This window comes from Pezoporus flaviventris, unplaced genomic scaffold, assembly GCF_033815535.1.
Source record: "Pezoporus flaviventris isolate CSIRO_AGI_PZ_B2104156 unplaced genomic scaffold, CSIRO_AGI_Pfla_v1 ptg000057l, whole genome shotgun sequence".
Taxonomy (NCBI): Eukaryota; Metazoa; Chordata; class Aves; order Psittaciformes; family Psittacidae; genus Pezoporus; species Pezoporus flaviventris.
The window spans coordinates 2,864,063-2,882,119 of record NW_026892605.1 but is presented as its reverse complement, the minus strand read 5'-3'; the positions used below and the strand labels follow the sequence as shown (position 1 = coordinate 2,882,119).

The following is an 18,057-nucleotide window of genomic DNA, read 5'->3' as shown; positions in this document are numbered from 1 at the left end:
CACATGTGTAAGCATGCAAGGAGCAGCGGCTGTCCTGCAGAGGAAAGACTCTCACTTCACTGAGGAAAGCACATCAATAAGTTAATAAGCACTTTTAACCATGCTTCTGCCTGAAGTTGTATGTTTCATTGGGGTTTACTTATTTAATTCAGATACAGTAACCATCACTAAATATTAAGACTGACTTAAATCACTGGGGAGAAAAAAGATCATCACCTATTTTTCTCATTTTATTTTGTATAGCTAGCAGCTGTTTGTAGATTTTTACTGCAGACAAAATGGGTTACACAGCTGAGATTTAAGTGTTGTGTGATGTAACCATATATAAACTTGAGCAGATATTTTTACTTTTCTTTACCTCATTTCCCTTGCTTTGTATCTAAGTTGTCTACATTGTCTACATTGATAATGACAGATAAAACTGTCTCTCAACATCAGTAAAAATGACATACACAATGGGACTTTGAACTCTCAGCACTGAAACACTATCATGGCACATTAAAATAACATACAATCCTGAGTAATGTGCTTTAGGTGACCCTGCTTGAGCAGGGAGGCTGGACTAGATGGCCTCCAGAGGTCCCTTCCAACTCCAACCATTCTGTCATTCTGCGAATAACGTAAATAAAATTCTCTTACTCAGATGAGCAGCCCATTATTTCCAGTGGAAGCACAGGCATATTATGTCAGTCTCTTTATCTTTTAACTAGGTTTCAAAACATTAACAAGAGGAGAACTGTATTAAAATCCTAAATGTGTATGTAAATGCATATATAAACTGCAAGAAGTTCAGTAGACTTGCTTTCCTTTAAAAAACTAATCCACTTTGATGACTTTGAATCCTAACATGTCTAAAGTTGAGCTACTACAACTAATTAAACTTATAGTCGTCTATTTATCGTAATAGCTGGGGGATTTTTATTTCTGCAGCACCATACAATTACACAGCCAAAAAATCTCCTTCGAAATTAATCATGTCTAGACATCATCAAGCAGTTACAGGTTTGCATATTATTGCTAATGCAAGTTTGCTGCTGGTAGAATATTTGATCTAACTTTGAATCAAGGTCTATCCATATTTTTTTAATGCAACAGACTTGTAGCATGAGCTGCACAGTAAAAATGCTGCCATGAGACAGAGCTACTGGAGTGCAACCACTACTAAAAAGTTAATAACTCTTGAGAATAGTTTGTATTTGCTTCTCTGTACCAAAATGTTTCATCTACTTCAAGCAGCTTTCATGTTACAAGAATGTCAAAACAGCACAGAGCTTGCAAAATGACTCTACAGTCATATAAAATTAAACTACTAGTGAATTTAAGATTAAAAAAAACCCAAACCCATGATTGTCCTGTTTTGACCTCCCATACAGTCAGTGAACAAAGACTACCAATGTAAACCCATTAAAGCAGTATGTATCACAGAAGACAAAACAATTCACAACCAAGAATTTTAGGTAAATTCTATTAAAAAATTACTCCATGTCAAAAATGCACAGAGATAGTCTCAAAGGAGAGTTAAGAACACCTAATTAGTACTCTTTTATTTCATTTAGTCCTAATCAAATTACTGATTGAAATGTCTAGTACACCTGTTTAAAAATATATAGATTCTTTGTAAAAACAACTCAAAGCTAAATCATGCTCATTAGAAACAGTAACACTTTATTTTTAAGAGTTAAGCTATTTTTCTGAATTTGCCCAAAAGCATTCCTTGTTCTCTTTCCAAGAATATTCGTCCTCATAAATCTCCTGCAAATACAAACAAAGAATGGGAAATATTGTGGAGTCTGCTACATACAGCCACAAGCCAGGCCAAACAACTCAACAGCCATCCTGCTATTATTTACTGATCGCAACAGGACTATACAGCACTTGCATTGCAAATAGAAAAGAAGGCAGCACCCTTAGAACATACCGATTTACATGCGAGCAGATTATGACCCTCAGGCTGAGCCCTATTAAATTTAGGAGGGCTCATCCGTACTGAAGTCAATTCAAGAAAGAGATCTAGAAGAAATTATATAAAAGCTGTAGAGTCTACAGCACTCATATCTGAAACTGCCCGTTTTGCATGCTGCCATGTTACTGTACCATCACTTACAGGGATCATTTAAGTCTATATAAGATGTCAGTATTAAAAAAATAAAAATTACAATACACAAAGCACAGTGAGTGTTTAACCTCCAGGACTTCCCAGCAGCAGTCCAGTCCTACCCAGCAAATTCAGCAGGGCTCTGAGCCTCTGCTTATTTTTTCTGGGACCACAGAACAACCTGTCTCCTGAAAGAAGCATCAGAAAAGTGGAGTAATGAGGAGAACATCACACTTACCCCATGGCAAATTCTGCCTGGGAGAGAAGGCAGAGATAAGACTCATTATTTGCATGCAATACTGTGGTTATACAATGAGGCTCTTCTAGACCCAGGCTGGTCTCTTCACACATTGTTGTGTGCCCATACTAGCTTTGGGACCTCTGCTCATCCCTTCATTATGTGCTGTTGCTTAATGCTTTGTGCTTTCTCAAAGCCACAGGGATGAGGAGAAAACAGAAATACAAGAAAGCCACTTTTACTTGCAAACTACAATGCTGTCAAAAGCAAATCTGACTCAAAGCTCTTAAATCTGACACAAAGCTCTTCCACAAGCCTGTGCAGAACTGTGTTCTGCCACTCAGAAAACCTCAGGGCTCCTTCTCTTTGATCCCAGGATGACATTAAAGGAAGATGAGCTGGATGGTACAGGCAAGGGAGGGCCTTCTAGATGCCCACCTGCCACAGGTGCATCTGGCTGCATTAGAGGAAATCCACTGGTGCTAGACATTTAGCATCCATCAGGAGCAACTGCTGCTCGCAATGCTTCAGCAGATTCCCTTCAGAGCAGCAGCAGCCTTCAGACCAACTGTCCAAGACTCTGACACAGGCCTAAAATCAAGTTTTGCCCCAAACATACCTTTTTCCATATTGGGACGGATGCTTTTAAGGTATTGATGCAGTACATTACAGCTTCAAGGGATTCTGCTCTATGTGGAGAGGAGACTGCAATAATTACACTTGCTTCAGTTATTGGAACCACACTAGGGAGAGAAGAGGAACAACAGCAGCTTTAGCTAATGCTTAACATCAAGAGCACCCAAAAGTTGTGGCCATGTCACGTCAGTATTCTGGCCACACACTCTCCTGACTCATTCATACTGAGCAAGTGTCAAGCCATGTTCAAGATTATACACTTTTTAAAAGAAAGAAAACCACAACCAAAATCAGTACCAGATGTGAGAATTCCACAATTCAGAATAAATAAACCCACCAGACACAGGCTTTTTTCTCCCATTCTTTTTTTTTTTTTTATTATAATAAAACTTATGGAATTAAGTGGGGAAAATCACTAACTTGCAAAAGGACATAGGAAACTCACTGGATACTGGCTTAATAACTAGTTAGGAACAGCCAGTTCTTATCTGAAAACCTAAGAAATCATCTCAGTTTGCACAAGAATTTGTGAAAGCAGAAATTAAGTGCTTCAAACTATGCAGATTTTGCAATGAAAACTTTTTGACAAATTTGAGTTCTAAATTATGAAGTTCTTCCTGTTTGGTGTGTTATTAAGAGAACTAGCACAAGATTTTGTTTTGTGCCTCACAAGAGTAATATCCCCAAGAGTTGCCTACCAACCACCCCTTTATAGTAATACTCCTTTGGCAAAGAGGTCATATGAAAATCTAAGTTTAAATGCTTTCAGCCCTCAAGAGAATCACTCCCTCTGTTGCCTATAGAGGAAATCTAAAGAAACTATCCCTCAGAGCTAATATTATCCATTATTATCACCTCAAGTTCCTTCTGCTGAGAGAAAAGGAAACAAGTGCTTGTAACATACTCTGCATACCCTGTTAGTTTCAGTGAGAAATCTAATGAACTGTGAAGGTTCAAGACTATGTCAGACACTAGCATTGTATGTTTTGAACCCAAGAGAAAATGCTTATCCAAGACTCAAGGAACAACAGGAGGCTCTCCAGCAAACATGGCTGGCAATTACCATGCCTCTCCCCTTCCCAGTGTTAAGCTTTCCCTATGGCATAATTTAACTTAAATCTGACAATAAGAACATTCCGTGGTACCTCAATGGAAAAGAGGAAAAAAAAAAAAAAGTGTTGCCAACTTCACATCTTTAAAAAAATAAACAAATAAACCAACAGCCTCCCCTTTCCTAGAATGAAATCTAGTCCCTTCTCCCCACTTGCAAACTATCACACCAGCATCAAGGATCCTGCTGGCTAAATGTGGACTCCAGCAAACGCTACCCATATACACATCTTTGAAAAGACAATTTCTAAAACTTATCTCACAGTGCAAGTTTGATTCTACAGCCAGCTTTGCTGCATCACAGTTTATAAAAGACTCCTGCACATCCTGCAACTATGTAATCACAGCCACACACCACACAAGGATTAATATTCCACATGCAAAAGGATGGGGTCTGGCCATACATACCCAAGTCTATGGTGCACTGCAATATGTTTGACTGACGGCCATTTCTGTCTAACACCTCTGCAGATTTTCTTTATTTCAGTCTCTGCCATTGACATATATGCTTCATATTCTAAGTGAATCACTTTCTTCCCTTCAAAATTATTTCTTGTAGTACCTAAAATGATTTATCAACCAAAAGCACTAATAAATATATATGTTTATAATACATTACACATTTATTATATAATAATATATTACATATAAATACCAAATAAAACCCTGGATCTTCTGTTACAGTCAAGATCAGCACTGTGCAAGTACAGAAAACCTCCCCTAATCATGGCTGTGTAAACAGATTCTTTGAACAAGAGAAATCTTTAATAGACAAGGAAGAATTTAGTTTATACAAATCTGCAGTCTATAATGCCCAAGGCTGGGACATCTCCTGTGGCAACAGCTAAGGTGCTATTACTGCATTTGCCCATGTAACATTTAAGCGCTCAGTAGTTAGAAAACCAGTAGCACTACGGTTTAAACACAAAAGGGTTTCTAGATGAGTACCATTTACATTAAGCAACAGGACAGAGCTATCACCAAAGCTTAACCTTCACCCTCCCATGGGTAAAATGGTAGTTTACATTCGACCAAGACCTGAGTTGCAGGAGCTTTCATACAGGCTTGGACCTGTGATCTGCTTAGCCACAACATCCCACTTCACACCTTGAAAAAGTTATGGCCAATGGTGTGGAAAAAAAAGCTCCCAGGCAATCCTGTAGTCCAGAGCTGTTGTTCTGTTCAGCCCTAGGACAGCCAAAACAGCAAGAAAGCTTCTCACCACTTTGTCCCAGTGCAACTGTTCAAGAGCTGCCATGGTCTTGTTCTAAATAATTCAGAACGTGTTTTCTAAACATCCTGGGTTTGGTCCAGGAATTTATTTATTTGAGAAGCATGAGTTTGGGGTGTGCACAATTAGAATATTTACACATCCAAAGATCCAGCTCAGAAATATTAAACTCACCAATGAACAGAGACACTGCCCCGCAGCATGGTGAAATGACCAGCTCTGACACTTCATCTACAGAGAGCTTTTCAGACTTGAGCTTGATAAAATCTTTTGGCACATCTTTGCTTTCATCCATAGCTCACTAGAAAAGCTGAAACCAGACAAACTCTGTTGTTGGTTTTGGCAATACTAGTGCTGGCCAACTGCTTTATATTCAGTGCTGATGCCTCAATTTATACAGAAAACATGCACCATCTTCTTCCTTGCCTCAAGAGACCAGTCTCCACGGCAAATTCACTTCTCAGCAGCCTTGCCGCAACTGCAAATATCAAGCAATGACCTGGTTTTTAAGGCAAACAAGTTTCTTTCCTGATAAGAAAGCCTGTTCCAGTAGAACAAAACTAGACCTAGTCTGAGGCCTCAGTTTAACAGTACAATCAACCAGCATGGACCACTGTGCTAGTAAATTTGTGGCAAGACTATCAGCCCCTCCTCCCTATCTTATCCAGAAATCAAACAAAACTTAAAATACAGATTTCTGATAAATACGAATTTGACTTCTAATCCTCTCCGGGACATTTATGACCTCATATTATCAGTCTGTTCCAGTGACACAGGAGACACTTCTAATTTCTCTGAGCAGAAACCAGTCATCAGTTCATGTAAGAATGAGAAGGACACAAAGTATTTTGAGCAGCAGGAAAGGAACAAGCTGCAGTAAATCACAGATTGTTAGGGTTAGAAGGGACTTCAAAAATACATGGACTGCCACTTCAATGCATGCAAAGAAATGAAGCTATTCTAAGGACACCTGTTCCTTTGACAGCAAATTCAAAAAAAAAAATAAAGAAAATAAAAAGAATGCAGCAGTCACTTCCTTTTCTGTATCATCTCTTCTGTTAAAAAAGTGGCATGAGGTTTTTCATTATTATCTTACTTGGCAAGCTGCATATCCACTGGCAGACAGAAACAACTGCAAAAGAATAGCAAGACCTAAAACCCAAATTCAAAGCAATGACTGACCTCTCTGGCAATTTTCTTTCATTTACCGTTTATGTGTTAATCATTTACTGGTGCACTAACTTGTGGTTTCTGGTCAACGTTTTCTGCAGCAGGAAAAACAAGTTATGCTCTCTCAAAAGAGTATCAATATGGAGGGACAGAACTGCAATAACATCTCTGGACCTAAACAAAAATAAAAAATAAATAAATTACTGGAACATTACATAGAATCCATGACATATTTTAGCACAGGATGACACTCCACAGGAAACTAAGCAAGAAGTGATACTTACTTAACAGAACTTCGGTAGATTCATCCTCCGCTAATTGGTGGGATGATGGCAACCTCGTCTCCAGGCTGCAGGACCAGGAGCTGATCTCCAAGAAGCACGTACTCCTGCCTAACAGCAAAAACTACTTGATCCCGGATGACAGCAAGCCTGAAGGGAATTGGCAGGAGCACAAATAGATTTCTAAATAGAGTGTTTGCATTTAAACATGAGATTTCATTAAACAGCAAAGTGCTGCACTATCTAGCGCCGCTGAGGTAAACAGCATTAAGACTTACACAACCCAGCCTGCAATACACTTTCAAAAATACAACAAACACCCACCTCCTACTCAGGTTCTCTTGTGGTGGCTATGCAGAAACCAACTCAGTGTAACTTTCAGAAGTCAAGAACTGCATCTGTCAAAGGCCTGCATCAGAATGAACCAATGCATACCAACCCCACTTCAGCACTTCAGCAGCTTCTAGCAAAGTAGGCAACTCAAGAGGTAGCAATAATCCAATCTGGGATCAGAAGGAAATGCTCCCTTGATTCAGCCTGGCTGGACTACAGCAATTTTCTTACATGGCAAGAGGCATTATGGGATGATGTTTGTGAGATCTCATGAAGATCCACTAGTCAGACAGTTGCTCTTGTACAACCTCACAGTTTATGAGGCTTTAGGTCTTTTGTACTTACAGGTCTGAAATTTACTATTAATAAGGAGTGGCTACAGAACTAAGAAGGCAGATATGGTGTGTTTTCTGGCAGATCTTCTACATAATTTTGGATTTCACATCTGTGAGACCTTGCTGTGAGAGTCTACAGCTCTGGATACCATGAGACATGGACTCACTTTCATGACCAAGTGCAGTCAAATGGTGAATATGAAGGCAACACCAGTAAGACACCAGAAAAAGAATGCAAACGTTTTTCTTTAGAAGGTGCAGGTGTGGTAACTGCTACTGTCTGAGACTCCAAAATCTCACACTGACAGCAGAGAGCTGTATCGCCTAGAAACAAGCAGGCATGCCAAAAGCAAAAATTATCTTATTTCCTACCAGCCAGATAGACAAAAGTAGGCAAGGCACAGGCTGTGCAAAACACAGTAGCACTGTCTCAGAGTGCAGGGGGAAGAGTAGGACTGTAGGGAAGTAAAGCAAGCCACTAAGAAACTGTGTTTCAGCTATGAAACTGAAGTGCCCATTAGAAGGATGGGCTCTAATTAATGTCATTTGTGAGTTAATTCACTGGGGAAAATGGGTGGAACAGAAAAGCATTGTCAAGTATGCTCAAGCTGCAGTCTCAATATCTATTAGCAATGTGAATAGAAGTCTGTGGTCAATACCCTACTGTTAAGTTGAGGTTTTCCAGAAAAGCTAGAAGCAGAAGCATTTTCCAAGAAGGCCACTGTGAAGTATATGCACATGCAAAATGTACTGCCCCAAGTCACCATTCATAAAAGGACAAAGTTGACAAACTATGGCAAACTGACAAACGGTGCTGCTGCGGCTTCTGACACAAAGTAAAATACACAGGATGCAAAGTAAAATACATACACTCCCTACTGCCTCCTCCCTAAAACCACACTTAGACTCAGTTCTTTGTAAGAAAAAGGTCCCTGGCCCAACATTTGGTTAGAGCATGACACTTGAAAACAGATGGCATTGATAAATGGTTAATTTTATTCATTGCCTTTGAGAGCAGGCCAAATAAAAAATGGTGGTGCCTAAAGGAAGACTCTGACACCTAAGTCCAAAGTTTCAGAAATTCCAAGGCATTAAGCATTAAATCCTGAGGACCTCAACCTCTGTTATACCATACTTTTATTGCTTTTTTTTTTTTTTTTTTACTCCACCTTCCAGAACAGTGTTACACGTTTGTCCCTTTGTCTGTCAGACTCATTCTTGACAGGACTGAGCACTTTCCCTCAGCCTTAACCTGAGGGGGAATTTCTGCTGACACCTCCAGAGAGCAGCAGTAAGTGCTACATGGGTCCTTACAGTGCACACCGGCGCACTCTCAGGACCAGACTCGCTACGAAATGCCACCAGCAGTGGGTGTTTGTGCGGTTTTTTCAAAGCAGAGGAGATAAAAAGTGGCCAAGCCTATTTACTGTGTAAGTGGCTGAAAACCTGTGGCAGAGCTTCAGCTCCTTGCCTGACCTGCCTTCTAGAGCATGCTGTAAGCTCAGACCAATGGCTAACAGTTACATTAAATGTAAGTGATCAAAAACACCTGCTTGTTATTATTAATTTCTTATTTATTGCCCTGGCTGTGTTTGATTCTTCCTTGAGCCATCTCACCTTCTCCACAGGCTAATAACACAGCTCAGTTCTCACATGCAGCATGTTTACCACACTGTGGCCCTCCTAGACAACAGGCCACATGCCTCAAGGTACCCCTCAGGCTTAACTTTCGTCTACATTTATTGGACCTAGCCTTTCCCTGTTTATACCTAAAGCTACAGCATTTCCAGCTGGCCAAAACACAGCACATTTACTGCAGGTTACGAGAACAAGGTAACGCTGGGTTTATGGTACCGAAGTACTGATACGTGTTCCAGCTCAACTCCAAATGCTGAACCTGTGTTTACCAAAGAAGCCGCGGCACCAGCTCTGCCGACTACCTGGGGTGCAACTTGACGATCTCCTCCCAGAGCTGGAGCGCGGTGATCTCGCGTGGCACCGAGAGGGTCTCACTCCGCAGCCCTGCCAGCTCCGCGCTCCGGGCGAAATACAACACCGAGACCTGCCCGGGAACAAACGGCATCAGGGGAGCGGGGCCTACCGAAGGAAAACAACGCTGTTGCACGTTAACTTCTCCGATAATACCAAAACAACCGAAACCAAACAGGAGTGAGGAAAAGCTTTCCCTGGGTTTGGTTTTGTCGGTTTGGGTTGCTTTTCTTTTAATACCGATAAAGCTGTGTGGCGTTCCCCCGGCTGCCAGAAAGAGCATGGGAAAGGGCCGAGGGAGGGTGTCTGTCAGCGCGGAACCGTGTACTGCTCCCGCCGCGCAGGCCTCGCCCGCCGGGCGCCTCTGCTCGCTGAAGAGCGGGGCTGAGTACGCCCCGCCGTCCCCCTCCCCCGGCACCCGCCTCTCCTGCAGCCGGTGCCCGCTCCCCAGAGGTACCGGCCGGCTGCACGTACCTGGCAGCGCATGGAGGCCCGTCGCCGGGCGGGTAGCCCTCCGCCGCGGGCTCACGGTGGCGCCTGCGCCCGGCCGAGAGGCGTCGTGCCCGGACCGCCCCTTGCGGCCTAGGCTGGGAGCGCGGCGCCTCCTCGCTCCGGTAGGGTCGGGGCGGGGCGGGCTAACCCGGCCTCAGCGGTGTGGTGCAGCTCGGGATCGCGCCGCTTCCCTTGCACCGACGGTAACAGAGGTGTGAGTCGGAGGTGGGAGAGCAGAAGGTGAGAGGCTGTGTGTTTGTCGCCCAAACGCAGCCTCTAGTTTTTTGCTTAAAGACGGGTTATCATATGGGTTCTGTCTGCAGAGTGCGTAGGGGTTGCAAGTGGTTTCAAACGTGTCCACTGCCCTGCGCATGTTATACATGCACCACACAGGCACTTAATAGGTATACATAACATGTAAAAGCTAAAGACCCTCCAAAAGGCTGATACAGGATTCTGGGTTAGGCTGTTTTTCAGTGTGGAGGTGGTTGTGGCATCTGTCTCTCCCTGGCCGATCATGCACCATCAGGAGCTCCCTGCATGGACACGTGGTGGAGGAACAATGTCCAGCCTCCTGCCGTTGTGCACCACGCAGGAGGAGAACACAGCATGGAGTATGTGGTAGATGCTGCGGCCAGGCCCACAGCAGCTGTACTGCAAAACTGCATTTTTGTGGGTGGCCAGGGTTATTTCTGTGCTTGCCTGGTAACACTTGTAACCCTACAACAATAAAAGAAGAGCTGTTCCTGCCAGGTCAGCCAGGGAAACTGGTTTTTGACATCGTCATTGGTTACTGTGATTCAGACAGGTGGAAAACGTCTGTCCTATATGGATGCAATAATGTCAGAAAAAAAAAAAGGGGGGGGGGGGGGGCAAATAAAGCACCTTCAAATACAGGATTACTATCCAGTCATTTCAAAAAATGGCTAAGAAACAGACTTTTCTATGTAATAATTCTTGCCTCTGAAGTACAAAGGCAGCAAAAGTTACAGTGATAAATTCTTCCAGAAAAATATGCCCTAGAAATACTGTTATTTCCATGGAGTTTGTACACCACATGGTAATCTTCTGTTGTGTGGAACAAATAAGTGATTTAAACTGTATTCTTTTTTTTTTGTAAATGATTTACTACTATTACAAATTGAACTCTCCCCAAGACAGCATGTGTCAAGTAAGTAAAATGATTGCCTTCTTTCTTCTCTGGGCTGTTTAATTTTGGATCTATACATCTTAAATGAAATAAATTACTTTGAAAAGGTATATATGACCCAGCTAGCAAGTGGCTGGCATGTTTGCCCTGTGCAAAAGATGTGCCACAGTTGTCTGTCCTTAAAGTGAGGTGACTGAGTGCTGGGCTTACCTGGAGCAAATTAGCCTCTAAGAAAAAAGTGAGTTTTGAAAGATTTATCCTTGTATTTAGGGTTGAATTTAGAGTTAGGTTCACTATGAAATAAGGAGAGAGGAGCTACTGGCAGTGAATTTCTGGGTTTTCTTTATTTGAGCTCCAATTAGTAACTCACCTAAGCTAATTCTGGAGTATTTTTCAGAGGATGGCTCAGTCTTCAGACCTTAGTTAAAGGCAGAATTTGTGCCTAGGAAGGACAGCAGTAGAGTAGGATAATCTGTTAGCTATGTTCTAGAACATACACAGAGAAATTAAATGTTCTTAACAGCATGAATTAAGCTGAGGTGTAAAATGAATGTGTAAACCAAAACTCTTCCTAGATACCTCTTCATTCTGGAGGTCTCTTCTTCCAGGAATACCAGCCTCAGTGAGAGGTGTAACTACTACAGTGCTGAGTTTGCAAGAGTGAATTTCGGTTCATATTGCTTTCCTTTATTTGTGTGGGGTTTTTTTGAGGAGTAGAGACACCTGCATAAGAATGGAAGCTGTTTCTGTAGTTCTGGAGAAGATACGTTAGCTCTCTAGAGACTGGGATTTCAAATCCGTCTCTATGATTTCTATAGGCTAGCTCCACGTGATTTTCTCTTAAAATATTTTCTGGTTTGGATCCTTCTTTCAGAGCCATTTTCTTCCTTCAGCTTTCGGTGTAAGTAGCTACAATGTATGTAATCTAGTTTTAAGTGTTATTTACTGAGTCTTACCCTTTAAATTAAATCTTGTCCAGAGCCATGGGGCCTTTGCTTTGTCTAACAGGTGTGTATGCATTCTCCCACACCACTATATGTGTCAGCCTCTCATAATGCTGAGATGAAGCTGTGATGAAGCCCTGCAAAGCAGACATTTCATATTCTGCTTTTCAACCTTCCTTTATTTTAATAATGTTTAATACCGAAAAAGTGCTAATCTGACTGTATGGAATTCTCTTACACCACCCAAATAGACTATGACTTAAAGAAATTCAATTTTAATAATAATAAAGAGAGTCAAACAGTTAGGATTCCTATTAACTTATTTTTTACTTACCAGCAGCAAACTTTGAGCTCTACTATCTAGCTGGAGTATACCCAACACTAAGCTTACACTTACACTGTTTCTACAGTGTGCTGTTGAATGGATAGAACACAGCAAAGTCAGCAAAACTTAAGTTAGGTGGGGTAGACTGCAAGTCCTAAGCTGTTTTTAAAATAACTTATTACAAAAATTGGTATAAAACATGACTCTATGTAGTGGGGGAAAAAAAAAAAAAGAAAACACACAACGAGAAGAATGAACTGGAGACATACTGTTAATCTTTTTTTCCTTTTTACCAATGATTTACTTAATGTCACTGCAGCAAAAGTGACTCTCTGGGACTGCAAAAGATTGTGATTGTCTAACCTCTAGTAGATTTTCTGTTTCCTTTTGTTTTCATTTTAGACTTTTTCTCAGGACTGTTAGGTATAAATCATGAGTTACTGCTCTAATGTTAAGATTTATGCTTAGGAAGTCTTAGGAGAAATTCTTTTACTTCAGTTTTACTGTTGTGAAGAATTTAAGTTATGTTGGTCCTAGACATGCATCTTTGTTGTACACCCGAGATGTAGATATTGATGCATAACAGTATTTAGAAGACAGACACCATTTCTTTACTTCCAGCTTCCTGAAATAACCAGGAAAAATAAAAATTACCATGATCTGGAATAACCCTTCATTACCTGTTGCACCCTTTATTTATCTCGGGCAACCAGCCAGATCTGAAGTCAGTTTAGCATTATTCTTCTTCTAGTGAATTCATTAAGAAAAAAAAAGGGGGGGGGAGAAAGGAAAGCCAAAGCTGTTTGGAGTAATCTACAGAGCTCCAAAAGTGTGGCAGGTATAAGAGATATGTCACCATGGATTCCAGTCATTCCATTGAATTCAGCTCTGAATTTGGCCTCATCTTATGTCAACGCTGGTAATAATCTGGAAAACATCTCCTTCCTATTTTGGGAGGAAGGAGAGCTGTTCCTTTAGTTTCCATGGTGGAACAATGGAGAGAAAAATGTGAAAATATGAATCTGTCTGAGGCACTATGACCTTTAGGATTCCTGTGTGCGAGGTATATGTGGCCATTTGACCAATGATTTTAACATTCCCCTTGGCACTCTTTGAAATTGTCTATTACAAAACAGATGGTGCAGTAGTTACTTTTTGAAGGGCTAGAAGAGCATGACCACATCTGGAATTAATCGTTAGCTCCCTAAGCCAATAGATCACCCAATTTAAGAGGGCCTTCCAGTACGAATTCATTGCACAAATACAGAGAAAGAATACAGAGTATAAGCAGTCTGAAACTATAATTCATAGGCACACAACTCTTTCTGTTCAACTGTCTCATTTATGGGCATGTCTTTCCTACAAGAATTTCTTTTTATTTTCGTTGCACAACAGCAGTAAGTGAAATATGTAACTTCTTAAATAAGGTTTTTAAAAATCCATAAATTTTCAGGTTTTGCATAAAGTATTTTCCTTTTCCATTGACAGCTACATTATTACTAAAGAGATGACCTCTTTTCATTTCCATACTGTCCTTTACCCCAAAGGATAGCTAAAGGTTATATTAAACCAACATGCATGCCAGCATCATTCAAATAAAGCTACCTATGGGGGTTTGGATGATCATTAAGCATGCTCTGAAGAATGCAGGGAAACGGCATTAGGGCATTCAAAAATAAATGGTAAAAACTATTTCTGCAACATTCAATGCCAAAGGAAAACACAAGTTTTAACCCATAGAATCTCATATTTTAAAGTGCTTTTTACTGGTCTACTCAGCTGTCATTTGATCTGGATAATCTAAATATTAAAAATATTAAATGTGTTATCTGTCATTATAAAGAAAAAAATTGTAATTCCAGAAGTTCATTATTAACTACAAAAGCCCCAAATTCATGTAACGAAGTAGTTGTAAAGGCAAAGAATTTTGAATGTTACCCAATCGACAGGTCATGTCTCTGATACTACATTTAGAAAGATGAAATTTCTTGTCTGTAGTATTTCACTTGGCTTCTGTGCTCCTTTACAAAGCACCTAGCACAGGGAGACATGAAATGCCTGGAGATAAGAAGTACAGTTTTAGTTTATATTCCCAGATTAAATTGCTGGCCTTTTAATTATCATGATGTGTAAGGATTTGAAACATTGCACAAGGTAAGAAACATGTCATAATATGAATTTGCTGAAGCCAGTGAAATCCCACAGGAGTTACCTGATCGGTGGGTGGCTGATGAAAATAAAACCAACCTCTTTACTAACCAGTTCAGAATTTGAGTTTTGTCATACCAGATTACAGATCGTGGGTACCCTCCTTATTAGTTTTTTATAACCATTGTAGTTGCTTTGCTCAACTTGAAAATGGAAGTTTTGTTGAAGTTTTAGCAGTATTTCATATACTGGGAGTACACACAGCATAACTGTGATAGGATATTCTGCAAATGGTAGTGTACCTTAGATTTAGGTTCTGGTTGTATTACCTGCTGAATTCTTTTGATACACGTTAAAGTGTTCTAGGTGGCTTGTCTTCAGTCTTTTCGTGATTCTGTAGAATACTGGGCTTGTATTTAAAAATGCTGATTAATTCTACGCTTAAACTTTAGCATTTTTGATAATAGAGTGAAAAATGTGTACACTTTTGTAAGCACTCCAAAGAGACAGTGACACAAGAGATACTAGGAGAAGATCTGCACTGACCCTGCCTCAGGGTTTGGCTGCAGTTTGCTTCATGCTGTGTTCCCATGCCTCCCATATCTCTCATACCTACTTTCTATGTAGTAGCCTTACTGACAGTCTGCAGATGTTAATCATCATATAGTCAATGATGTGTTGAGCTGACTGAATTAGTCACTACAAAGTGAATTAGTATTCCTATTGGACATGTTTTATGCTCATTACTCGCCTATTCCACACATTTCCAGAAAAACGTGGCTAGATCCTGACTTAAAATGTCTTCCACTAAGGTTGATTAAACAGGAATTATTTCCATCAGCCTGTGTGGCCTGTGCTTATTCAGTTCTTCTCTGTGTTCCTTTATGACTGGAATGCTTTCTTTGTAAGTAAAAAAGACATTTTTTTTTTTTAAGAAAGATTTTAGTCTGTTGAATTTTTTTTTTTTAAGACCCTGGGAAAAAAAAAGTTATGTGATTAGTTCTGAAGGCCAGTGACCTGATAACTTTTACTTTTTAGTATGAATCAATAGTTCTTGTCGGGAAGATAGGTTGTGACTGCGCAGTTAAGAATGAATTCAGTTTTGCACTTCATATTTACGTTAAAAGCCATGCTACAATCTGCCATCCAACTAGCAAATTCTGCTTACAACTAAGAAGTATGGGATAGACTGCATTGCTAGCAAATAGAGAAAGCATACCTTAATCAAACCATCCAAATTCTGTGTGCAAAACTGAGATCCTAAAGTTTCTATGGCATTGTTTTGACTAAAATTTTCTTTTTCTATTATAATATAACAGCACACATATCCACATGAGGGCACCAGCTGACATCTTATTTTCAGATCAATGTGTAGTCTGTTTCTGAAATGAACATGTCAATAAATGGTCACTCTGTCATTGTACTTATAGAGCTAGAGTAAAGAGTGAACTGTTCAGTGTTATAGTTCTCAAATTATGTCTTACTCTTTTTCTATTCTTAGGGCAAAAATATTTTTACTTTCCCTAAACTCTGCATTCAACAGAAATATTGAAATGAATTCTAATCACAGAGAGATCTGGGGATGTTAAGATTTCAAAAGAAAAAAATATTCTTAACCTGTCTGCATAATGGAATGTAAGTGAACTCTCTTAATGTTGGTGAAGTTTATTATTATTTCTTAGCCTTGAAAGGAGAACAAAAATCCCAAGGTTTTATCCTAATTTTCATTAAATACACAAAAATATGCAGTCAACACCCATTTCATTTGTAGAAGTTATACAATGTTTTTTAAAAAGCAAAGAGTGCTGTACTGTGGGTTAGGCTGAGGATTCAGGACCAAGATTGTCCACTTCCTTTCCCTGCTGAGCTCCAAGAACATTGACCAACATAAATACAGTACAGGAACAAGGATCAACTGAAAAGCCTAATGCCTTGGAAACACTGGAAGATATCTTAAGGATTCTGGCTAAGTGATTTTAACGTAGGGCAGACCTCAATTTGGCTCAGTGTAGCTGGTAACGTAGGAGAAAAGAAAATTTCCATGTCCTGAGAGATAACAAAGCTAATGATGCATAACAGGAAACCTGGGACTCCAGCATGCACACTGAGACAACAGAAATAATGCAGAAAATGTAGCTTTGTTGCTGAGTAAAACCCAGAGAAGTACTCCAAGCACCATAGGTGTGTGAATACCTGAGAGGAATTGTGAAGCTGTTGGACAGTCTTCGTGCAGGATCCATTTGGTGCTTTTGAGTCACAGTCTCTTTAAGTCTAAGTGGTACTGACAACTCATAGGAGATTTCAAAGGCATCACAGGAACTGCAAGAACTAAGATAAAAATGAAAAATAAAAGACTAAACTGGAGCTTTAGTGGAGAGAAGTTGCAAAGCTGCTACAGTAGCAGCTGTTTCTGTGAGAAGGTTCTGAGCTGAGGTCTGTCAGAAAGGATGGAAGTACTTTGACCTAATTTTAGCTGTCCAGGGGTTACTTAATGAGTCCTAATTTGTTGGCTAGGCATCTCCTATAGCTAATGAAGAGGTAGAGACATCTTTAGAAAGCAGATTAGGTCTTACACCCACCTAATTTTGATACTTATCCTAAGATACCTGCTGTCTAGAGGCAGCTGTAGAGCTTCACTGACTATAGGAGGATCATCTGGGAGTAGATTAGACACCTAAATCTTATCAAAACTTAACTGAAATTGTCCCATCAATTTGTAGGTGTATTGTGCATTTGCTGTGCATGTCTAAATAATGATCACTTCTGCATATTTTAAAACTCCAAATAAGAAAGTTTTAATAGTTGAACTCTTTCTTATATTTAGTACATGGAGACCCAGGTACTAAAACCAACATTGAAATAGTGACACCAGTGTGGCACAGGAGAAAGCAGTGATGTAGACAATCAGTCCAGACATAGGGTAGCACATGTGTGAACAGAATGCAGGCTTTGAATACACAAGAGTCCTTGTACTGGGAAGTGGCAACTCTGGGAAAAATTTAGAACTACAGAGGTCATGTGTGGTATTTTCCTCATCAACTTGCTCTTGCCAATAGATATTCAGTGAGAACATGGATTTTAAAAGACTTTCTTTTCCTTAGGCCTTCAGTACATACATAGGGTAAATTGGTTCAAATGGATGATTTCACAAACTGAATCTGAATTTGTTAATAACATGAAAGTTGTGTGATATAAGCCTTAAAGTCTCCTAAAAGGCTTCTGCTTATCCACTACTGTATTTGGAATAAAGCTATTCAATAATTAAAATGAAAATTAACAGAACAGTATAATCCTTCCATGAGCAGAAGCACTATCATGTTTCCGTGGATTAACTCAGATGATTTACCAGGTTATCGCTACCATGGAGATTGAGTAGTGGTATGCTTGGTAAAGATATTAGGGAAAACTGCAGTTGTGGCAACTTTTTTCCAATTAACAGCTAAAGACAAACATTTACTATCATAAATCCTATTTGAGTAAAATATGGTGTTACCCTTTTTCTTTTGGGGTTTTTGGTGTTTTTGTTTTGTTTTGTTGGGTTTTGGTTTATTTTTTGGTTAAATTCAGGGCATATCCCAGT

At 40.0% G+C, this 18,057-nt stretch overlaps 2 protein-coding genes across 2 annotated transcripts; both read right to left on the bottom strand.

Moving 5' to 3' along the window:
* Nucleotides 1-1,644: 1,644 nt before the first annotated feature.
* On the bottom strand, nucleotides 1,645-6,632 carry LOC133277520 (molybdopterin synthase catalytic subunit). The gene is made up of 5 exons (XM_061469398.1): nucleotides 6,493-6,632; nucleotides 5,485-5,620; nucleotides 4,488-4,641; nucleotides 2,953-3,076; nucleotides 1,645-1,752 (listed from the first exon to the last, which is right to left on the bottom strand). The coding sequence occupies exons 2-5, from the start codon at nucleotides 5,603-5,605 to the stop codon at nucleotides 1,684-1,686; spliced, it is 468 nt and encodes a 155-aa protein (XP_061325382.1). The 5' UTR covers nucleotides 5,606-5,620; nucleotides 6,493-6,632; the 3' UTR covers nucleotides 1,645-1,683.
* On the bottom strand, nucleotides 6,529-10,039 carry MOCS2 (molybdenum cofactor synthesis 2). The gene is made up of 4 exons (XM_061469399.1): nucleotides 9,893-10,039; nucleotides 9,370-9,491; nucleotides 6,765-6,911; nucleotides 6,529-6,654 (listed from the first exon to the last, which is right to left on the bottom strand). The coding sequence occupies exons 1-3, from the start codon at nucleotides 9,902-9,904 to the stop codon at nucleotides 6,785-6,787; spliced, it is 261 nt and encodes an 86-aa protein (XP_061325383.1). The 5' UTR covers nucleotides 9,905-10,039; the 3' UTR covers nucleotides 6,529-6,654; nucleotides 6,765-6,784.
* Nucleotides 10,040-18,057: the final 8,018 nt, after the last annotated feature.

Bases quoted from the DNA above. Each gene is read 5' to 3' on its own strand.
- MOCS2 (XM_061469399.1), bottom strand. The intron at 6,912-9,369 runs GTAGTCGGCAGA...AATTCCCTTCAG, and splicing joins ATCGTCAAGTTGCACCCCAG to GCTTGCTGTCATCCGGGATC.
- LOC133277520 (XM_061469398.1), bottom strand. From the start codon at position 5,605: ATGGATGAAAGCAAAGATGTGCCAAAAGATTTTATCAAGCTCAAGTCT. The intron at 4,642-5,484 runs GTGAGTTTAATA...AAATCATTTTAG, and splicing joins GGCAGTGTCTCTGTTCATTG to GTACTACAAGAAATAATTTT. The intron at 3,077-4,487 runs GTATGTATGGCC...TTCTCTCCCTAG, and splicing joins GCAGTGCACCATAGACTTGG to TGTGGTTCCAATAACTGAAG.